Below are 24275 nucleotides of genomic sequence, written 5' to 3'. Positions count from 1 at the left end.
CCACACTGTGCCTCTCTGCCCACCCAGCAGAGATTCAACCAGCCAACAAACCGAGGTGAATGGTAAAAACAATTTAAAAGAAAAAAAAAAAACAAGTAAACTAAAGGGAAAAGGTATTTTCCACTGGAATATATTACCTTTGTTTTTAGTACTCTCCTCCATGTCAGTGTTTTGCATGCATGTCTCGAACATTTACATTTAGATAATGAAAACTTTGTAATTCTGGCCTGAGCTGCTGGAAACTCCCTTCAGGTGATGGTAATGGGAGGCAACAAGACCTTACCTAAGTGATACTCTCCATGTAAACAAAAGAATTGAAGCCAGTAGCAGAGCTCTAGTCCTGACAAAGCTTATCAGACAGCAGCATATGGTAAAGCAAAGGCTTGAGCATTTAATTGGATAGAAGTAAAAATAACCCCACTCCTACAGAACTCAATGGAGGAAGAAGAGAACCCTTAAATTAATTACTTCAGAGAAGTCACCATCAAATTCTCCTTTGTTATCGCCGACCTTTCAAGGATCTTGGCAGATTGCTGAGAACCAAGCCCTCCGTGTTACATGCTGCATCACGTTGTCTGCAGGGCTTGGAGCATTTGTTGGCAAAGAATCCTTGATGTAACTGAGCAAGAATTTAGCAGGATAATTTAAGGCATGTCGGTGAAAGAGCATATTCATGTGCTGATTTGATTTCACATCCTGGATACTAAGCACACAATAAAACTTAAACATTATTGCTATTATGCTAGCAAGAAAGATGGGTTGAAGGCTGGAAAACCAGGCATGAACTCCATCGGTTTCTTATATGCATCACACTTTACAACCAGCTCTCTAATCCATTCTGTTCCCTAATACAAATAAAACATTTGTGCACATCACATGGAAAGATTCTCAAAAACAACACTAAAATTGTTTCCTAGCCCAATACTCCACTAGAGCATTAATTTTTGAAATACAGGCTGTTATTATGATGAAAATCATTTGGAGAAGTGATATTGTGCTCTGAACTGGCCCAGATATTTGATGCATCTGCACATGTCACACTCCCACATACACCTGTATGCAAATAGCATGCTCTGTATATCCACAGGATAGAATCCATGACCTCCCTGCAGCACAGCCAGGTTTGGAAAATGTTTGCCTAGAAGCTAATAGAAAAAATATATATATCCAGATAGACCATTGGACATAAGTCACAAAAGACTGCATCCAAGTCATGAATTGCTATCACAGCAAGGTATGAAGAGATATATATGAAATGATATTAAGAAATGTGTATTATTTTTTAGTGCTATAGTCAACATCCATCATGAAGCTTCTACAGAATGGCGCTGCTGAAAATGTAACCAGTAGAATGAGGAAAAGACAAAAAAGAAGATCTCTACTTGAACAGAGCCAGAAGTATTTTACTAAGTGTCCAACATCACCACTGAGTCTCTGCAGGCTGGAGGAAGCTTCTCCTGTCCTCTCCTTACTACACTCCTCCCTATGCTTTCAGTTTGTGTCTGTGGGTCTGCTCTCATTCATAATGCTATGACCCACAGACCCATGCCCTGCCCTGGGGTCAACACAGCCATCATCATGAAACACCAATGTTACCTCCTTACTTCCCTACGATGCCTTCTCTGATGATTCATGCTACATCTCAGCACTGCCAGCATCCCCAGACAACATTATTCCTTGAGTTACGAGGTAATATAGCTGTGCCTGTAACCCAACAGCACTCTATTCACTGCTTCCTGCAGCATTGTAAAAAATTTCAGTGAACATCACTTTGGGTTTTGCTTTTTCCATCCATCCATGAAGGAAGATCTGCTGTGCTCATCACCGAGCAGTTGATGGCTGGAGCAACAGCTGAAGGCCAGAAAATATTTGTGAAGGTACTGGGGTAACTTCATTCTCAAGGAGGTACTCCATGCACAAAATAAACCTCAGCTCTGAATCTGTCACTCTGATGAACTGTTTGCCTTAAAGAATGGCCTTTGTTAATTCCTGATACTGAATTAATTCAGAATAGCCAAATATTAAAGGTCTATGTCAACTCTTGCTTGTTGTTAAGCTGCACATAGGCACTTCTGATAGGTATAGCATAAAATATCTCCCGCTGTTGACACTCCCCTTTAACTACAGCTACTCAACTACAGTTGAGATTTATCAGCAATGCTTTCAAAGGTTGGGTCCATGCCTTTGCTAATCACAGCCCAGAAGTGCTTTTCTGCCCGAGAAAGGTGTTTCCTTTCCCATAGCAGGCCAGGCTGTGTGACTTAGCTTGCTTCTACCATCCATCTTCCTCTTCTCTCCTCCTTAAGTGCTGGCTGCTAGTAAAGCTACAGCTGGGCTCTTCTGCCAGGGAAGGATATGGCAGAGGGCACAGGGAAACATTCACTTGAAGGCAGAGACTGACATGCTGCTTGCTCTGTAGAGTGGGAGAAGAAACCTGTGTGCAGTTGTCACTAAAAACAAGGAAAGGAAAAAGGAAAAAGAAAAGAGGAAAAAAGGAAGAAAAAAAAAAAAAGAAAAAAAAAAGGAAAAAAAGGAAAGGAGAAGAAACGAGAAAGCAGAAATGAAGAAAGGAGAAAGGAGAAAAAAAGAAAAAGAAAAAAAAAAAGGAAAAACAGAAGGGGATAAAGAGAGAAAAGATAAGGAAAATAAAAACTGAAAGGGGCCTGGGAGGATCTGAAGAGAAGGATAAACGTGAGCTGAAAATCAGTAACAGCAAACAAATGTACACACATGAAGATATCCACTTGCAAGTTATAGTAAAATAAAGCCATTAAACAAAACAGTGCAATTCTAGATTATAAATTAACATATTATTATATACATACATACATATCCATATATACACACAAATAAATGAGAGAAAAACCCATTTCCTTTGAGCTAAATTCAGCTGTATGCTGAATGTTTTGACTCGTATTGACCAAGAAAGGAGGAACAGATGACTTCTGAGGTCTGTCCCACATGGGCTCTTGTATCATTTCTGTGATTTAAAACACTGGACACTAAACAGTTATATGATTCACAAGCTTTTTCTTTTTAAACAGGTAGGATTCTCCAAAATGCCCCCATCGAAGAAAGAGAGTCAACACTGCTGCGGATGAAGGGAAACCATCTCCATTTGTTTACCTGACACATTTTCAAAAGGAACAACAATTTTCCCTTTCAAGTCCTGATATTTTTGCCCAGTGATCATCTAGCCTGCTGTTATATCTCCAACTAAAACATGCACTGTAATTCTTTTCAGGTGAGGGTTTATTTTGTAGCAGCGTTCTGTATGCGTAAGGTACCTCAGAAATTAGAACCCTGGCCATGAAGCAAATTCTGACATCGCTGATATTTTCAGAGTGAAAAAAGGTATTTCCCATCCATAGGAAACATCCAGTTACAATAAAACTCGAGAGGTAAGTAATGAAAAAAATAAGTGGCAATTCCTGGGTGAGAGATATGGCAGTTAGTTGGTCTTTTTTCTACAAAACCATACCTTCAAGTTTGGCAGGTTTAAGTCTAAGTGAGGTTATATAAACGAAACATCTAAAAGATGGTAAACTGAACTTTTTTTTTTTTCATGTAAGGCATTGTGGTCCTGTCAGGAATATTGTGGAAGCTGCACTCAAGAAACAACAAAGGAAGTGCTTAAAATTTAAGTCACTAAGTATAACAAATCCACTCAGAAGCATATAGTCCCAAGGAGACAGATGCAAATAGATGATGCATCATGCAAATTCTTCACCTGTAGGTCCACAGAAGTAGAGGAACGGTTAGAAAATATATATAATATCTGGAAACCATATGAAGATTTTAGCAACCGTAAACAGTATAAAAAGCTTAAATGATGCCCAAGGAAGCTGGGTGTTAGGTCCAGAAAAATAACATAGAAGTATCTCGCCATACTTAAGATATAACTTGGGGAATTCTGAGAGTTCAGTAGAAGGTGGAAAGGCAGGTGCTCTGAGGAGAGCACAGTGTGATGAATGGAGGCAAGGACAAAGGTCTGGGCTCTGTATCAGTTCAGAAGCAGCACTACAGCAAGGCTTAACCAGGGCTTGTTTGCATGTGGCACTGCAGTCACCCTCTGCTGCAGAAGGCCTGGAAAGCTGAATGCAATGCGAATTACCATGTTCTTTCAAAATCAACTGTGAATCTATCTTCATGCCAAATTAATGGTGGGAGAACGAAGGCTCCTGCAATTAAACTCATAATAAAGAATTTTTGGACTCCTAGACCCATTAATGATTTTTAATTAATTACCTATAAGCGGAACATTTGTTACTTGTGCAGAACAAGACAGACTTGGATTCATTGACAAATGCCTTCGTTTTTTTTCTTGGCCCTCTTGGCACAACCCTTTATTTACAGAATATTTGACTATAGTTTTTCCAGTATGACATGCAGCTTGACCTCTTATGGGTGCAGATAACTGAACAAGTTATCAGTAATCACATCCCCACTGTAGCAGTTTATCAAAAAAGAACAGTAATATGCCATGTAGTCAAGGCAAGCAACACTCAACCTTTGGAAGAAAAAGAAAATGACTGAGCTTTGTTTACAAATCACAGAATCACAAAATATCCCAGGTTTGAATCATTATCATTATCATTAAGTTCAACTCCAAATCTTACTATAAAGTAAGAAAAGAACTTTGTTTCTGCAAGTTGCTTGGTCTAGGAATAGCTTGCCCCAAGAGAAGGTGAATGTGCTTCATTCCATCTGCAAGGCGAACGCAATTTCCAGAGTCCATTCAAATACTCATGTTGTCCCTTCAAGGGACACTTTTGTTAAAACTTCTGCAAAAAGACCTAAGCTAGTTGTTTCATTATTAGCCCATCATGAGTTGAGCTAAATGCATAAAACATTTTTAAAGAAATGTTAACATCAGAGTTAGAGCATATAAAAAAAATCCTAATGGGATGTTGGGTTGCTGTATATGGTCAACAGCTCTTCAGAGGAAACTTTGATGACTTCTAAGTGAATGCAAATTTATTACACTGCTCTAGTGATGTATTTCATTTTACATGCCGCTAACTTGAGGATGGTATTACTTCATAAATAGGGGCCTTGCCACAGACATCAGTGGGTCTCTGGCTCTCTGATCTGGGTGTGCACTCAATGATCAGGAACTGGAGGTGAGCGACTGAAGAACTGGTCAAGAACAGGGTCAAGGGAATAGAAGGAATTTTCATTTGACTTTTTGTGTTATTTTTTTTTCCTTTTTGTAACCTCTCCTTGGTGAGCTGGATATTGTATTCAGCTATCCTGAGTGACATTTTAAATATCAGATACTTCTTCCTCTCAGATGAGTTTAATCTCTTTGCGGAGAAAAGAACGATTTTAACAGCTGAGCAGCTATTTTTCACTGTGAAGGTTATTAACCTTTGGAACAAAGTACCCAAGAAGCAGAGCCTTCCTTAAGTCTTCAAGTGACTTTGGTTGAGGCACTTTTTAGTCAAAACAAGCTACTGGGTTTTATAAGTAGTGTAATTTTATATACGATTATTTTGGCCCTTGAAGAAGGCAAAGCAGGTGGCCCAGAATCTCTTTAACCCTAATTTTTAAAAATCTATCAGTGTAGAACAATCCCAATTCAATCTTCATTAGACATGAGAGGCAGTGAATACAATATGCTAGTAATATCTTTCACTTACAACCTATGTGGAAAACTCATGGAGCCAATATTTAGTCTCTGCCTGATACATAAAAAACAAAGAAGCCTGACCCATGTTTTTGAAAGCTAATATAATAAATGTTTGGGAGCTAATCATCAACAGAAAAAGTGCAATCAATGCCTCAGATTGACAAAGCTTTTTGCACACTGGGACTATTAACATATTCAACATATTCAACAAATAAAAGGAGGCAAAGAGAACACCCATTGACTTTGTTTTTAAATAAAAATTTCAAACAACTCCAAATTGCCAGTAGGTTGCTTCCCCTTCCGATTTGTGCAATTTGTGTTCCGTATGCAAAACCACACAAACTGCCTTCATTCTCCTGTGCCACTTTGCGCATGACACTGATGTGGCTTTTGAAGCCAGAAGCCTAACCTATGATTTAGAAAGGGAAAAGAAATGGATCAGAAATTTACATTAAAATCATGCAATTGCACTGCACTGCAGAAAACTAAAAGGGACCAGGGAGAACCTGAGTACCTAGAAGTAAACCTCCATTGCATCTGAATATAGTATAGATATTTTAAAAGAACTAAATAGGCATGTGCTAATACCACACCAACACAAAGCAGACCACTTCAGACAGGCTTTTGTAGCAGGGACAAAACAGACTCAGTGGGAGTCCCTCAAGGCTCCGACAATACTTTTTTTTCTTCCCTGCTAAAGCAGTAGCTCAAGCCCCAGCCCTGTTGTTAGCATCTTGCACGGAGAGAGTGAAAGGCAATCCTCTCCAGCTGACCCCCGTGTAAGTAGATGGGAGCGGAAAGCCTGCAAGAGGATGGGAGAAATTTTCAAAGATTTACAGACTGATTTAGTTGCTCAAATTGTAATGAAAGCCATTGTGACCTTGCTTGAATTTTTTTTTTTCTTTTGACAGTCTGACAGTTTGCAATGCTCATGCTATAAATGAAGGGCAGAGTTTAGAACAGTCCCCAGTTCTTGTGGCATCCAGCCCTGGCTGGTTGGTCGGTCTTCCAATGCCAAATCCGTGAACATAGATACCATCCAGTCTTGCAAGGCAAGGCTGAGCATGGAAGCTGTCCCTTGTATATTCTCAAATCTCATTTAGCTCTGAATCATGTCAGCCAGCATAACACATGTCTACACTCAACAGTAATGAAGCGGTAAGGTTTATTTGTCTGATTGGAAGTGCAGGAAGGATCCAGAGTGGTAGACAAAGATCTAGCCTGAGGTTCTTCCATGAATTAGAGCTATAAACAGAGAAAATTTCAGCGCACAGAGCTGCATTAAACAGGAGCAATGCATAATTGCATAATGGGGGTTATGCATTATGCAGACTTCAGGATGTTCCCACTTACATGCTTCTACCTCATTCTTGCGCATAGGGAGAGAGCTGCTCTCAAGCAGAGGAAGATCAAAAGCCAACTAGATAGTTTTGCACAAATTCTTAGTCAATTACAGTATTTGCAGCTTTTCTTTCTTTTTTTCTAGTAAGTATGAAAAGGACTGTAAGATGAATTTGTTACCAAATAACTGGTGATCTTACTGCATTGTTCTGTCTTCTGCCATTTATCTAGCACAGCACCTTCTCAGGTAAAGACCTACCCCATGGGAGCAATAGAAGAAAACTAAATGTTAAAAACACGGAGACTTCTATTTCCACAAAAACTCTGAGACATTATACATGGAAATAGAACTAGAATTAAAATCTGCCAGTCTTAGGACTTCTTTTTACATACATATGCTTGAGTCTACACATAGACACTGAACATCTGTCCTGACCGTCAGTCCTCCTCAATACTCATTCTGTTAAATTAAATGGATAATGATGACCCAGAAAAATCTTATAATGTGAAAAGTACATGGTAATTAACTAGCCTTTAAGAATGACACTGCCGATTATTTTGGGACAATCCAGTAATAGTAGAGAAATGGAGTCTGAATGGGAAAGACAGTGTTAGAGGTACAATCTGAACAACAGTGGGTTTTGCCTGTCATTCATACCGAATTACTGGGGGGGGGGGGGGGGGGGGAAGAAAAGCTATTTATAACCTGTCAGTCTCAAGAAACCACAATTACGATAATTTAATTAACACACGGAGAAGCTTCAGGCAGTCACATCGTTCTAAATTTAAGAAGTAGCACATTTCAGGCCCAAGATGATTTAGAACATTAACAAATGCTAGTTGAACCAGGGCAAGAATTTGATGGCCTTGTTGGTTCCCCTTAAAGCATCCATCACGGCAGAAAGATAATCCAAATGGATGTGTTAGTGAAAGATGAGAGCAGTGAAGAATCATCTGGGGTTTCAAAGGCCATCATGCAGAAGAAGAAGCTGGTTTTTAATGAGAACGGAGTTTGAAAATGAGCAAAAACACAACTTGAGTCTATTCATCAAAGCTACAGTATGCATTAGAAAAGTTTGACAAAAAGCGGAGCTAGGATGCATGAAAGTGCAAGTCACCAAGAGTGAGCCTGACCTCTTCATAGGGAGCTTGTTCTCAGAGATAAATGGGTCCTCCACTGGCCCAATGCACAGGAGGGGGCTTCATTCTTGGCACAGTGCAATCACAGGACAGCTTTTCCCCACACAAGACTGGCATTTGGAGTCATTCAATAAACAGGATACAGCCAGAGGTTTCTTACAACCTGGATTTCAGTCCTCAGTGGGTGATGAGGCACCCAGAGCTGTTCATGCCCCATCCCTGGAGGTGCCCAAGGTCATGGATGGGGCCCTGGGCAGCCTGAGCTGGTGGGGAACAAACAGCTCATGGCAGGGGATGGAACTGGACAATCTTTAAGGTCCCATCTAAGCCAAACCATTCCATAATGCTATGAACTCATTGGAAAATAAATTGCTCCTTGTGCCTCTGTTGCCTCTTTCTGTGCCAAACCTCTATGGATTACACACTGGGTCCAATTCTTCCCAGTGAGGACTACTTCCTTCAATATTTCCATACGGTGATTGAACTTGGGAGTTGTCACAGCTGCTGCTCAAACACAAATATCTGTAGTAGTAATAATACCCTTACAGTGAGTTTACCTTCCTTCACTTTCTGTTATTGATTGCTTCTAAATTGGATTAAAATAAGAGTAATATACAGGAAAAGCCTACTTCTTCCATATGAGAAAGGAAATATGCCAATGTATTTGTTTGCAAAGAACAACAATAACGAACCTTCTGCTTTAAAGCTAGTTCTTTCATTGTCTTTTAAGAATCAGAGATAAATATTTCTTCTACTGCAACACGTATTTATATCTGTATGCAATAGGAAGCACTGCACACAGACCCAATGCTGAATGTACCAAAAGATCTTTGCACACAACATAATTTCTAAGCTCTGCCTGTTGCAATGAAGGACATGCCACATTCCCACAATAGATTTAGCAGGCACTGAGTTTTAAAAAAACATAATTTTTCTCCTGATATAACACTTTTGCAGTGCAGCTGCAGACACAAAATAGCAAATACTGTTACATGACAAAATAATTCAGAAATTTCAGTATCAAAATCAAGACTCATTTATTAAAGTCAGTCTTTCCCTATTTAGGTCTACACAGAGCACATAGCTGTACAAGAACACAACAGCAAAATTCCACCTCTGATCATCAACAAACCGATCATGCTACTTTTCCCCATAGGCTAACAGCAGAAAGACTATTTTTGCTTCTGTTTTTTTTTCTGTATTTCAGAGGAAATCAGACAATAGCAGTGACAGGGAAAGGGGAAAAAGAATGGAACTGTAGCAGCAAGGAGCTGTTGCATAAGATTGCAATCTGGGTGATGCAGTAACTAAAAATTAGAATGATGTTACTTATCCAATGAGTTTGGAGGTCTACAAATGAAAGATACTGTGAAAAAAACAAACAAACAAAAACAACAAAACCCTCTCTTTTTTGCCGTAAGGATAAAAAAAAAAAGATAAGTTCACACCCTCCCTCACAAGGTCCTATCATTTTCCATAGGATGGTGCCCACTGACATGGAGCTTTCCAAGAAAGCCTTTCTGGCTTGCTTACATTCATGAACTTCTCGTGTCCTCACCAACAGCATTTAAATATATCTAACAAATATATCTCAAATAACAAATGTATCTCCAAAATAATAAATTTGAAGTAAAATGCTGGAACTGTGAAACAAGGATGTGGATTTTGCTGTATTAATATACCATGGGAGTGAGAGATCTCAGCTGATCAGCATTTCCTGCCCTTTATGGCCTTTCCTGCTCTTGCAGGTAGAAAGACTTCCATGGCAGCTGGATGGCTGCTACATCTACAGGCAAGAACATTCTGATCCTCCTGCACCCTTACATGGCTAAAAAAGGCAATGAGAAAACAGATTCATCAGGCCAAGAAGCCAATATTCTCAAAGTCACACCCTCCTGCACCATTCCATACACAGTGTGATAGAATCATAGAATTTTTTGAGTTGGAAGGGACCCTTAAAGGCCATCTGGTCCAACTCTTCTTCAACAAACAGGAACACCTACAGCTCTATCAAGCTGCCCAGTGCCAGGTCCAGTCTGACCCTGAGTGTCTCCAGGGACACCAGTGTCTCCAACAACAGCATCTCCTAGCTCCTACAAAGTATGTACAACCCCCAGGAGATTGCTAGGAATTGACTCAGTCATCTTTTTTATGTGAGACAGATGTAAGACAGAGATGTACAAGCAATCCAAGCTTATTTGGCTCCACAACAGGCAGATGTGATAAAATCTGATTAGTGTCAAAAATGTTTACAGCTGCAGCCCATCTGCGTTCAGTCCCATATACTTGGCTTGCAGTGGCCAAATACCAGAACACAATAACAAGGGAATTTTACACATCAAAATATTTACAAGGAGAACATGACAGAGACCTGTCCACTTCTCTCTGCCAAGCAGGTCTTGCTAGCAACACAGGCAATCTCCTGAAAATAACCTGTGGATCTACCTTAGCGGCAGTAACACAGTGGGTTGCTTCTAGCAGCATCAGACTGCCTTCAAACATGGATGCATCTAGAAACAAGAAGCAGAGCCAAGTGCACAGCTCTCATCCAGCACCCAGCCTTGCTCCACTGGCTCTGCGTTGGATGGCATAAGTAAGGTCTCAATGTCAAGAACCAAGTCAGCACTGTTTTTCTAGAGGGGAGCTCAAGGAACATTTCCAGCAGCAGGATACTTACTAACAAGGCTGTTTGCTTCCTTTCAAGTGAGATTTTTGTGTGTGTTCGTGTGTATTTAAAAGAAGAAACAAATGAACGGGTTCGACAGATTTCTCCCTGTCTCTGCTAGCATTCTCCCTCCTGGCATGAGCTACATAATGGACTAAAATTGATTTTTTTTCCCCTCCTTAAAATACTGGCAGCACATCACAGAGCTCAAGCAGAAGCAGAAGAAGGGGTGAGAAAAAAGGAGAGATGGAGAGGGTAAATTGCATCTGTCACAATTCCAGCCACGTAGGAATCCTTCACAAAGCCTGAGCAATGATTATAAAAGAAATACAATTATTTTCTTCTCTTGTACAAAGCTTTTACAGTGCAGTTCTGTCACTCCTCACCGTGCATAACACAAACTGGTTTTTGGCAAAATAAAGGGAAGAAGAGGTGATGGGGGTCAGGGAGGATGCCATTCTGTTGGATATGTCTGTATGAAGAGCGCGCATCCTCGGTGCAATTTCAGAGTTCTGTCAATTAGCTGTCAGCCTGGATGAGATATAGTAGAACAAATGCAATGCTGGAACACAGGAAAGTTCCAAGCCTAAGTGAAAATTGGGAGATATGGGCTCAGCTTCTTCCTCTGCCACTAATTTCTTGCTTTATCTCAGAGCGAGCTCTCGGCAGAACACACATTGTAAGAGCAGATCTCAGATCAGCTAAATTCCCAACCAGACACCTGAATACGGATTGAGTAAGACTTTCAGAAGTGCTCAGCAACCTCCTGCAGCTCCCTTTTCAAATTCACGACCAGCATCTCAATTGCTGCTGATGTGCAGCTGGCTGAGCTCTCCCGGAAATACAGGCAGGCATTTTGGTAATATGTTTGGGAAGTCTCACGCTTTGCAAGTGCTGAGCCCTAGAAAATTTGCCCCTATGCAGTTATGACTACATTACTTAGTGCTTCTGTAGCACAACCTCCAGCATACTGACACTATGCTTGCAACCACAAATAAGAGCAGTATGTGGAAGGCTGCGGGAGTTAACACAGACCGATGTTAACAAACACGCATTTCTACCTTTGGACCTAATCCTGAAGATATTTCCAAAATTTACCTCCTGCTCAAACCTCTCACTGGCCCTGCGCCTAAGAGGTTTCTCCTCTGACCCACTTCTGACATATTTCAGAGACACTGCAGGGAGGAAATCCACTATTACTTCAGTCTTTGCCTAATTTCTACAACAGAGCTTGTGACAAAGTTTCATTGCATTTCAAGCAGGAACTTAAGGCCCACTGATAATCACAGAGAGGTGGAGGAAGAGCCAAAGCACCAAAGGATACGAGAGAGCTCAATTAACATGGGCCATCCTACAGCTTTCCTAAATGCAGTCATTAGAAAAAAAAAAAACGACTGGAACTTCCTCCTAGGAGGACTAAGGACTCCTCCTCCTTAGCTCCTAAAATGAGGGCAATAGGCTTTGGAACCAACAGTCACTGCTTCCCACTTGCCATGTTCTTCTCTTTGCTTTGCACTACCTGGAAAATCAAATCACCTTCCTTTTACATTACACCAGATCACGTAAAAACTTAAGCCTCTGCTAAATTTTCTTTAAGTGAATGTAAGACCAAAGGGAATACTGTCAATGTTCTTAAAAAACACACACACACAAAAGACAAACAAAACCCACCACTCTGCCAAACTACTGAGTGACTTCTCTCCCCTGAGGCTACCATGTCCCATAAGATCTTGCTTAGATCCTGGACATCCTTTCCAAAATGAGTTACAGAACCACCTTTCCAGAGCTGGAATCTTGGGCTAACAAGCATCTGGAAAGAGAAGACTTCTTCTTTTTTTTTTTTTTTTTTTTTTTTTCCTTTTTGCATCTTCCTGCAAACAACACAGTATGATGTTTAATAAATATATGATAATCAACAGTGGCATGTCAGCTTTTCCTTTTAAATTAGGCTCAAAAAGAAGAGGTCAACAGTAGCCCAATATGTTTGCATATGTTATATTTCTCTACCAATCTATTTCTTCCCACTGGCAAGAGGGGAGCAAGCAGAATTCAAAGCAAACACAGCTTTGCGCAACTGATTTAGCAAGTATGAATGCAAGTGACAACTGCCCTGGTTTTCACTCCAATGAAAAACATAGAAGCATCACAGCAGAGACATTCTTGTATGTGAACAGGTGGGCTTGTTTGTCAAACTCTGGGGTATGGTTAGACATGGAGACATGAAAGTGTAAAGAGCAACACTGCAGAGTCTGTGTCAATTGTCTCTCAAAGGGTTTCACATCAACTGTACTCAGCTAACATGGAAAAGATGTTCACTTGGTTGGTTGGTTGGTAGTTGATTGTTCAGTAGCAGCCAGCCTGAGAAACAGAAGAGGAAAAACCTAGCAGAAAGGAGGAAATATTTATGGAGTGATGTTCCTTCTCCCCACATAGTGTGCTATATGTGGATATTCTGTGTGCTATGTATGAAACACATCATTCTAGCTTGGTTTATAAAATTGCTTTTTATGCTCCATGATCTTCAGCAAATGTACAAATAAACATGACAGAGAGAGGGAATAAGAAGCACAAGCACAAAGCAAATACCAAAACGTGATAGCAGCAGTCTGCTAACTGGATGGTGAGAGCCAAAATCATGAGCATCCAGTTATTTTAGAAAGCTTTGCCAATAGACTAAATAGAATACCATGGGCCAGGTGTCAGTGATTATAATCCCACTGATGCCAAGAGAGTTGCTTCCATTTACAGCAAGCCTGACTTTGGCTGTGCCTCTGTAGTACAAGAAATAATTCATAAAGCACAGGGTTAAAAGCAGCCTTGCAAATTGCCCCTGGCACCCACTGCTTGCAGATAATGACCCAACACAGGGCAGCTCCCGCACACTCATGTTGCTTTGGTGCAGCCAAGGCATCTTGCTGAACTCAGAACAACCACCACCACCACTTACTCACACGTGCAGCTGCTGTTAAAAAATGAACCTGTGTGAATGCCTAAACATGCTACTCCAAGGCCAGTTCTGCCATGGAAAGATGGTGGCAACATATGAAAAGAGCTGGATACTTGAAAAACAAATTCAGAGCTGTGACAGTAATGGCTGTGTCCAGCACAGCCCTAGGCTGCACACAGGAACATCCATTATCACCAGCTTCCAACAGAGGAATGCACTCAGGCATATTCTTTCCTAGGTTAACACAGAATTAACCCATAACTAATTAACCCATTAACCCTTCGCAGAAAGATATGCAGGTTTTAGACATCCACGGTGCTTCAAGGTGTGTAGGGGTTGGCGTGTGAGAGCAGATATTGATATGAAAAATATTAATGAAGTAAAATCGATAGAACCTTAAGTAATTGATGCTGACAACTGCTCTGCTTTCATTTTGATAACCAGGTACTCTTCTCCCTCTACATGTTCCTGTTTTGGGGGAAACCTTGGCCTGAGCCCAATGAATTAGCAAGTCAGACCCGTGGGAGGATGAGCCTGAGCTGTCTCACTTGTCCGAAGTCCAAAGCAATAGTTTTAGTAATAGTTTTCCCACAAGCGGGTGCATCTGGGTAAATTAAAAATTGATAACAAAATATTCCATTTTCTTCCTCCCTTCACCGCAACATTAAGCCTTTCCATTGCTGAAGATACTACAGGGATTTTTTTCTTACCATTCCTAAGTACTGCACAGTGAATATGTGTCCTTTCACAAGTGGAACCTTGTAGCTATGGAGACGAAGGATGTTAAATCCAAGCTGAAGATAGTATTTCAGTGGGGGCTTATGGCTGCTACATGTGTCTTCAGTGATCTGCTGCTTTCTGTCTCCTCCAGTCCTCTGTGCTAATAGCCAACGCATAATTAATACCATGCAGATACAGAGCATATGTTCTCCCAGTCCCAGCACTACTGCATTCAGAACAGGCTTCCTGAATTTACACCACAACGAGGAATCCCAATGATAATAGGATAAATAGCCTGACTTCTGCAAACTTGTGAGCCAGTGTAACTTAACCTGAGCAGCAGCTGAATCAAACTGCTATGGCACTGCAACAGCACCTGGAAACCAGGTGAGCTGGGGTCCCCTTGTGTTTAAAGCTGTGCCTAACACTCAGCAGCAGCAGGAAGAAATTATGCCATACTGACCTTCGGTTACCAGACCTGGTAGGTCTTTCTACCTATTTATTTATCTCCCATAATCCAAATTATTTGGATTTCAGCCTCCCAAACAGCAGCAGGTGTCCCCTTATCTTCTGTGCATTATAATTACGATCCGAATTTCCTTACGATGGTTTCATTACGTGCACTTTTGGATATGACACAGGGATTCAACTGTCCTCCAAACCATCTTTAAATTAAACAGCTCCATACTGAAGCTAATGACATTTTAGTGGTGTTAAACTTGAGCAGGAAAACAAGGCAGCCTTTCAGGTGAAATTAATGCTCCTTGTGACAGCTGGTGAAAATTCACAATAACTTTGTTAGCATCTTTTTATTTCTATTTGCACTGCTAACAGAAAAGAAGAAGCCAAAGCACACATTGATTCACATAATGCTAGTGGAAATGACAAGGGCACGATAGGTGCTTTTCCCTTTCTGAAGGCAATGCTCCAGACCCCAAATCATCTCTATTTTTGCTTCCCCTTAGTTCTGCGGTCCAAACTCAGATAGTGATTTCAGGTGCCAAATACCAGACATCATACAGAAGCCCTATTTTCTGAAAGTACAAAACATCCAATTTTCAAAAATGGGGATCCAAGAATCTCAGCCTGCTGAGCACTGCTCAACTTTAACACACCTTTCAGACTACCTCACTGCTCAAAATCTACCATAGCCTATTCAATGTGCATAAAAAGATATGATTGAATGTCAGCAGGCACACTGACAGTGTATTCAGGTAGGATAACCACAACCAGGGAACCAAAATCCACCATGACCTCCTAATCACGTACAAAGTTAAGTAACGAGTACCGAAATGTAACCATGGAAATCCTCCTCATCAGGAATAAATAAGCAATTATATTCACAAGTAAAATCGTTTCTTACATACATATTAAATAGTGTCAATGACAACGCAGCAACAAAAAACTACAGCATTTTCTAGCCAAAGCTTAACAACAGAGCAAAGAAACATCAACAGCTTTTCTTATTTGTATTTCTCACATACTTACTAAATCAAAATTATACTGCATCCTTAAATGCATGCAACTACTGTCTTCACTAGAGCTGTATCTCAAGCTAAACCTTCACCAAGCATCTGAAAGTTTTCACTAAAATAGAAAAACCAAGAGAAAATCCCTCTCTCAAACTCACATATTTGCAGATGTTTAAGCTGGGGCCTTTGCAAGGCTGAAATCTACAATAAGCTAATGAAGAAGCATGGATCTTCCTGGTTATCTATCAAACAAGTAAATGCTCAACCCAAACCTGTGCTGCAGTCTTGTTGTTTCCAGGTTTACCCCCTGAATCAGACAGAAAATGCAGAAAAGCTTTGGCATTATCACTAAACGCATCAGAAAACCCCCAAGATGTGATATGGGGTCTGGAGCAGAGAGGACTCCATGCTTATTTTTGAAACAGAAAGGTTCTTAAACTTCTCTGCCTCTAGCAATACAGGAAAGATGGGCCTCATGCTACCACCGATAATTAAATAGGTGCAGATGAGAGGGGGATAATGCACCTCTCTTTTATCATAGGTGTTTACTTCATCTTACACTAATTCTACTTTAAGTCTGAATTGTTCAAAAATAATCACTGTCACTTCCCTGATTGCTACAATTTAATGAGATAACCTTGCATGCTGAGCAAACCCCAAAGCGAAAAAAAACCTCATTAATCTTTCTAGCATTTAGAGACACCTCAAGAGCTTCAAACATTTACCTCTCCTTCCCAGCAGCAGAAATGGTTTTAGGAGGATCATGGTTCATACCTCACATTCCCTGGAGCCAGAGATGGTATACGTGCAGGGCCCAGATCCATTAACGGATACATCCATGGTCTCAGAGTTTGTTGGCTTGTAGTCCACGTAATACTCCTGTAAAGGGGAGTTCATTTGCCTTTCAGACTCCCTGGCCTTTTTCCTGCGCCTCTTCATGAGTGAGTGCTGCTGGAGCTGCTTCATGCTGGCTGGATAGCGCTTCCATGACACGTAGATAACCAACAAAATCATGGCCACGGAAAGAAAGAGGGCCACGCTCCCAGCAATGATTTTGTGAAAGGAAACGTGCTCGTATTCGGGTTCCACTGCAGGTGTTGGGAGGTCAGTGGAGGGGCTTGGCACCACAGACGTTGGCTGATTGCTTTCAAGTTTGGAAACAGTAGGCTTAGGAATAAAGACAGGTCTCTGGGGGGTTTTGGGAGCCTGATATGATCTTTCAGTAACCACCACCTGGATTTCGGCACAGATATTGTATGTCTCCACAGCATCGCTCACTTTTTCACCCTGGATTTGTTTAGGGCCTGCACATATCATAGTGGTTTCTTTATTTCCCTTGAAATTCTTAAGCCAAGTGAACAGAGGGCAAATGCTTCGAGTACATTCCCACATATTTCCGGATAGAGTGATGGAGATGAGTGAGATCCATGTATTGATGGTCTCCTGAGAGATGTTGGTGAGTTTGTTGGAATCCAGGTTCAACTTTTGTAGGTTGGGGAGGCACTGGAACGTCCCAGGCTCTATCCCTGTAATGTCATTTCCTGATAAATCCAAGTTGTGCAAGGAACTCCAAGTCCACGTTAACCCTTGGCTGATAGACCGGATCCTATTCCACTGCAAGTAAATTGAGCGAAGGTTGAAGAGGCGTGGGAAGTGGGCGAAATTGATCTTAGAAAACTGGTTGTGCTCCAAATGGAGCTCCGTCAACTTCAAAAGGCCAGCGAAAGCATTTCGGGATAAGCTCCGCAGGCGATTGTAGCCCAAATCCAGAAAATCGAGGTTACGGCAGTCTTGGAAAACTCGGATCGGGACGGATTTCAGCGAGTTAGACCGCAAATGCAAGATCAAGAGCTTACGAAGGCCTTTGAACTGCTCAGACTGCAGCACCTGCAACTTGTTGTACGAGAGGTCCAGGTTGCGGAGGTTGGGGACTGGGTGAAACGTTTTGTTGTGCAGATGGGTAATTTTGTTGGAGCTCAGAATTAATTCCTTCAGCCTGCGGATCCCCTGAAATGCATCCTCATCCACGGAGTTGATGTAATTATGGTCAAGATAAAGCCATATGAGCTGATTGAGGCCCGCAAACTGATTTGATTTAAGCTTCTGAATGCTGTTGTACCGCAATGATAAGCCTTGAGACCCTCCAGAAATATTCTGAGGGATGTCTCTGAACGCGTGAGATTCGCAGTACACAATCTTGCCATCGCATCTGCAGTTCTTGGGGCAAGCTCGCTGAGCCCCCGCAAGCACAACAAGCAGCACCACAGGAAGTAGCACTAACACCACACTCATGCCCCTCAGCTGCTTAATTAAATGGAAACCTAAAATATTAAAAAGAAAAAAAAAAAGTGCATTGTAAAGCTACCCAAATAATTCACCAATGGGTTTGTAACATCCATGGGGCTTCTGATAAAGCCTTAGTGAAGCAGTGGGTTTTGAAGACAACCTGTTTGTGTCCTGGCTTGCACTTTTGGTTGTATAAATGCCTTTGCTTGCCATCTCTCCTACCTGCACCATCACCGGCACTACTCTCGTTATTCAATTACTTGTGTGTGATTTATGAGCCCTTAGAAGGACCAAGAGCCCATTCTCTATTTGCTGTTCTCCTGTACATCATCTCTCAGGGCTGCTGGTATATCCTTATCGCTAGATGCTGGGATTTTAACAATAAACATATTTGTCAAGTCACTGTGCTGAATGCTCCATAGTGCTGGGAAGGAAATGAGGCAAAGCTTCTGGCATTTACATGGTGCTAAATATGTTCCCTGATAAAAGCAGTTGCAAGTTCAGTTCTCCCAAAAAGTGAGGAATCTACTTATCATAAAGTTTGATCCGTCTTTAATGCACCCATTTGTTGTAAAACTAAAAATTGTAGGCTTTACTTTTCACACTTAGTAATTATATTTGAGAGTAGGTTTCACTTGTTCATTAATTTCCATGTACCTTAAATGCACAGAAATGCACAGAAACAAAGTTCAATCATATTGGGAAGTATTACTATAAAATGCTAGCATGGGACCTGAGTAACAAGGTAATGTTAGGAGACATTTATTTAAAATGAGTCACTGCCTTAACACTTACTGCCTTAAAGTTATCTACACGGAGGGGTGAATACCTAAGCACTTCCTATTTTTGGTATACATTCATTGCATATCCTCTGTGAAAATATACATAGAAATACTTACATATAAACACTGCCTTTAGAGCAGCAATACACCCAAAGTTTAAGGGGGAATTCCTGTATCGTAGCTGCTGTCTCTTTTCCCGAGCCCTACTCATATTAAGATTCTGTGTTTCAGATGTCAAAATTCTCCTGTAGAACAGATATCATTGCATGGCCACAGTGCTATTTTCTACATTCTCTGAATAATTATGGAAGGGGCTGCAGGGGGCTGTCAGAGTCCCCAGCACATACGCACGCTCTCCTCAGCCTGCAGTGATTTTAGGACTGATGCCTCTGTGTCCAGAGTTGCAATCTTACTAGGAATTAAGATACATTCTTCCAATAGGAAATATTCTAACGGCCAGTATCTCCTTGATAAATAATCACCTCATTATTTGTCACATACAGAAAACCACCCTTGTATTGCAGTTATTTCATCTGCTTTTAAACCAAGGGGGCAAGCTACAAAATAATTCCTCATCTAACACGCCCCTGACTATGCATCTCTGCCTTTCACTTTAAGGTTGGATTTTTAATTTAAATTCTCATTTTTTTGCTGCTGCCTATGTGTCAGCAGCAGCCAGCTAGAAATATGTTCTTGCTGTTACAGACTTGGGGGTTGGGGGTGGGGGGGGGAAGAAGGAGGGAGGGAAATAAACCTGTCACACTTGAAAAAATAAGACTGGCAAATGACTGCTGGAAATCCAGCAGCGGTATTAGGGCGCATCTTTTCAGAACCACCTATAGAACCAAATCAACCCCTTCCCTTTGGTTTCCCACCTAACCACAAAGTGTTAACAGTCCATTCTGACAGCCCGAATAATGCCACTACAGGCTCATGGAATAGGAATAGAAACCCAGAAGAGATGTGGTGCGGGCTGCCTCACGCATGCATGTACCTCTGTGCATCATGTGTGCAGGTGTGTGGGTGGTTGGACAGACAGGAACGTACAGCCCTTCACCCCATGCATGCATGCACACATTAATTACATATGAAACCACTGCAGGAGGAAAGGTGTGTGCGTTTGGTGGGAGGGTGTGGGGGGGTGAATGCATGATCTAAAAATACAATAGCAATGAGTACAATGAGTCACCTGGCACAGGAATGCGCTGCTGGTTAGGCTGTTTTCCCCTCCCGAACAGCTAATAATCCAACTGAACAAAAAATATGCCACACAGCTGCAGCTGTGCTGACAAACAAGCAAGAAAAGTTCACTTACCCATCCTTTTGTCACCAACAAACGTCCTCCTCTTCCTCTCGCCAGCTGTTTTCTTCGCTCTCTCTTCCCCTTTTTGCCTTTTTCCCCTTTGCCTCTCTCTTCTTTTTAAAACTGCTCTTTTCCTTAAACCATCAAAATCTTCATGTCACAGCACGGCTGCCGCTCGCATCACCGCCATCCAGCGTGCATGCCAGAGCCCCACACAAAGTTCCCTAGAGAGGACAAGCAAGAATTTTGGGGATGAGGAAGGAAAGGGAGAGGGAAGGGGCTGGGGGTGGGGAAGACAGGACGAAGGATGGGGGGGAGTCTGTAAGAGGTGGGGGGGGCGGGGGGGGGGTAGGGAGGGACTCTAAGCTCTGAGAGCCATTGTGTAAGTCATCAGAGAACCATCAGCATTAAGTGGCAATCTGCAAGGAAAAGCTACAGCATACCGCGAAGGTAAAGCAACTTCTCTGGGAGAAACGAGAAGAAAAAAAAAAGAAAAGAAAAAAAAAAGCTTTGCCGGTACCTAGCATCTCTCATTCTGCTGCCTTTTGCCATTCCCAGACACAGCAATCCATCTCCAGCTCCCAGCTCCCGAAGCAGGCAGGCCTCCCGTGCCGTGTAACCCCCCAGTTAAAGACTGTGCAGGATAGCTTTATCCATTTAGCTGGTCAGGTTTAAAGTGTTTTGTAGCTGTGCTGAGAGGCAGCTCCTGTCTAATTCAGAAGGCTTTCCAGAGAGTGATGATGCTTTGGAGCTTGTTGGTGCTAATGTTCTAGTTTGTGATACACTGAGTGCCCTCCACTGGAGAAAACAGATCACACATTAAAGGCATGAACAAGTGCTCCTGTCATTGCTATGCAGACTTTCTTCCTTCAGAAAAGAAAATTAAAGATACAGCATTGCCTCGCTTACCACCATCCCTCCCCGGACCCTTCTGCCTTCCCTCTATTGTTCAATGTTTATGGGGTGGATTTTCTTGCAATGAGCACAGAGCATTGAAAAAACAACACCTGGTCCCCATGTATTTGGTACCGGATCTCTTTCTAATCCACCTGACCTGGATATTTTTCTTCAGCACACTCCACGCTGATTTTATTTTCCTGCGTTCTCTGGGTGAGCACAGGAAAAGGGATGCCTGCAGATTCAAAGTGAAAGTCATGTTAAGGGCAAGGGGAAACAGGAAACACACAAACTAATCATCCACATATAAGGAATTCAGTTACATGCAGCAAATCCAAGTGTAAACACACTGAAAACAGCCTGGTGTCCCTTTTTTAAAGAGTTGAACTGTTGATTCTTTTCCATCAGCAATGATGAACAAAGCAACAACTTTGAGAACACAAAGCTGATGGTGCAGAATTCACCTTTTTTCTCTCCTGAATTCATCCCCCTTGGCCTCCCCCAGCTCCCAGGCAGTGACTTCTCATACTGCTCAGGATGTCAGCAGGCTCCAGCCCTGTGCTGGGATCCAAGACGCGATGCTTCCGCTGCACTTCACCTTCTGCTATTTGTCTGGCAAGTTGACCTGGGCTGGAGTCAATTCTCCCTCAGCCAAAGGGATCTGGAGACAGTGAGGAACCACGCAGAGTGCTTTCACCTGCTGCTGTTTGGCCCCATTAACCACAAGCAGCAAACAGACCTCTCAATGGATGCTCATGCAAACACAGACGTGACTTCTGGGGTTTCAAAGCCATCTCAGAGGGCAGCACTGGACTGTCCCCCAATACTTTTAACCTGGGATACAAAAAAAAAAAGAAAAGAAAAGAAAAGAAAAGAAAAGAAAAGAAAAGAAAAGAAAAGAAAAGAAAAGAAAAGAAAAGAAAAGAAAAGAAAAGAAAAGAAAAGAAAAGAAAAGAAAAGAAAAGAAAAGAAAAGAAAAGAAAAGAAAAGAAAAGAAAAGAAAAGAAAAGAAAAGAAAAGAAAAGAAAAGAAAAGAAAAGAAAAGAAAAGAAAAGAAAAGAAAAGAAAAGAAAAGAAAAGAAAAAGAAAACTGTCATTTACCATAGAATGGATCCATCGGTTCCTAAAGCTTATTTAACTGTGCTGTCTGCCCAGCTGCTCCCCTCTCCCTGTGCTACGCAGACATCAGGTATTTTAAAAGCAATTCCCAGCTCAAATCTTTTATTTAGATGATAAATATGCTCAAAGTGTTTGCTGTTGATTTTCATTGAGTGATCCTATGTTATTCCTGTTTTGAGTGTTTTTTAACTATTGCCCCCTTATGATTTAACAGCTCATTCCACTTGAGGTTTCTGCCTACATCCAGCAGTTGCTCCACACCAATATGACAAAAAATGAAAACTGTGTAAAACTCCAGGCCGCTTCATCTCCTTTTAAAAACAAATAAATGCATAAAAACATGCCTAGAAGCTGACTTCCCCCTCTCCTATACCTCTATCCAGACAGCAACCCGTGCTGGCCAGAGACAGATTTGCATAAGGAAAATATAATTAATCACTATTTTTACTCTGAATTGGCGAGCAATACTCACACCTTCCTCAAACAAGATTCAGTGCTTAATTATCATAAATGATGTTGAAAGTACTTCTTCCATGTCTGTATTAGCTACGTCTGCATTATAGCCAGTACCATTTTAGCCAGCATTCATATTTATTCATGATACAATTTCCTAATAAAGGTAAAAGCTGAAGTGTGCAGCTATTATAACCTTATGTTGATGGTTCTCCAGGAAGAGTCCATTTGAAACTCTGCCAGATTTCAGAATGAACCGAGCAGAGCGATGTCTACAGACACCATACAGATTTGCAGGGGATGCCTTTTCCCGGATTCCTGGATCCTTTGATCTTACATGAGCTGAAGCAGCATTGCCATAAGCTGTCCTGCTGCTACGCACTCACTGAGACTCCAAAAAACCCCATTCCTACAAAAAGTTCTAATGAATTTTACTTTCATGAAGATCTTCTGATGCCATAACTGAAAATATCATGCATTGTAAGAGAGAAATTTTTCATTTCTAACTGAGCAAGGTTGTTGTTTTTTTTTTTCTGTCTGGTTGGTAGGTTTTGTTTGGTTGCTTCTTTCTCTAATAAAAGAAATATTATATTGTCTTCTGTGCCAACAAAAAAAGAGGCAAAAGAAGGAAAAAACCCAGAAAATTTGCAGTCAATCTAAATAAGTCTAACGGGTACAAAATAAAAAATAAAAACTCAAAAAGCTCACAGAATAAAGGAAGATGAATTTTGTGTTTTGGTTTCATTCCATTTCTTTAGAGTGGTGAGTGGAATGAGATACACACAGCTAAGAGAAACCTGAAATGTTCTAAGTGCTTGGTTGATCCTCATCCAGCTGGCACGGTTTTCTGCCACCTGACCACGACTCACCTAGATAAATTATCCATCCTGATAAGTTTGTGTGCTATGGGATCTATAGTATCTCTTCCATGATAATGAACCTCCATTTGTCTAGTTATGATTTTGATCAATACTAACAGCTGTAATTTTATATACATATTTGTCAGGTATGCTTAGAATGTTGGCTTTGAGCTTTACATTCAGCTTTCCATTTTGTTTCCATGCACAAATGCTTAATAATTAATAATCAATTATCTTCACATGCTACACCAACACTCCCAAATGCACCAGCAGCCCTCAGCACCTGCCTATAAGGAAGAGCAGCTCCCAGCTACACTTTCCTAGAAAACTAGCTGTCCGGTTTATGGGAATTTACAGCCATAAATAAGTTTTCCTAGTAATATGAGTTGTAGAATGACTATAAAAAGGAAGGGAGCTTATGCTCTTTGGGCAATTTCTTTTTTTCTGTGTACAGAGACCTGCAAGGTTTACATTGCTCCTGCACAATAGAAAGACACAAGAAGAATAAACAAACCCAAGAGGTGTTTTGGCCTGTCCATGTACTGCCAGATCCAAGTTTACACAGCTCAGGCAGCAAACAGTACATTTTATTTCCCCTTGATCTACTCAACCACTCAGTTACATTCAAGTTGCATTTGCAAGGCTTTACAAAATCATT

At 41.3% G+C, this 24275-nt stretch overlaps 1 protein-coding gene across 1 annotated transcript in view; it reads right to left on the bottom strand.

Annotated features, from left to right (window-relative positions):
- The window catches only part of LRRTM4 (leucine rich repeat transmembrane neuronal 4), a gene marked incomplete at both ends in the record, with an annotated part of 221127 nt that overhangs the window by 180886 nt on the left and 15966 nt on the right, over positions 1-24275 (bottom strand). Inside the window, one exon of the mRNA XM_079547499.1 lies at positions 16692-18238. Within this exon, the coding sequence (XP_079403625.1) occupies positions 16692-18238 (1547 nt within the window). The remainder of the gene's footprint in view (positions 1-16691; positions 18239-24275) is intronic.

This window comes from Tetrao urogallus (genome assembly GCF_951394365.1).
Source record: "Tetrao urogallus genome assembly, chromosome: 27".
Classification (NCBI taxonomy): domain Eukaryota; kingdom Metazoa; phylum Chordata; class Aves; order Galliformes; family Phasianidae; genus Tetrao; species Tetrao urogallus.
This window is presented reverse-complemented; position numbering and strand designations above follow the sequence as displayed.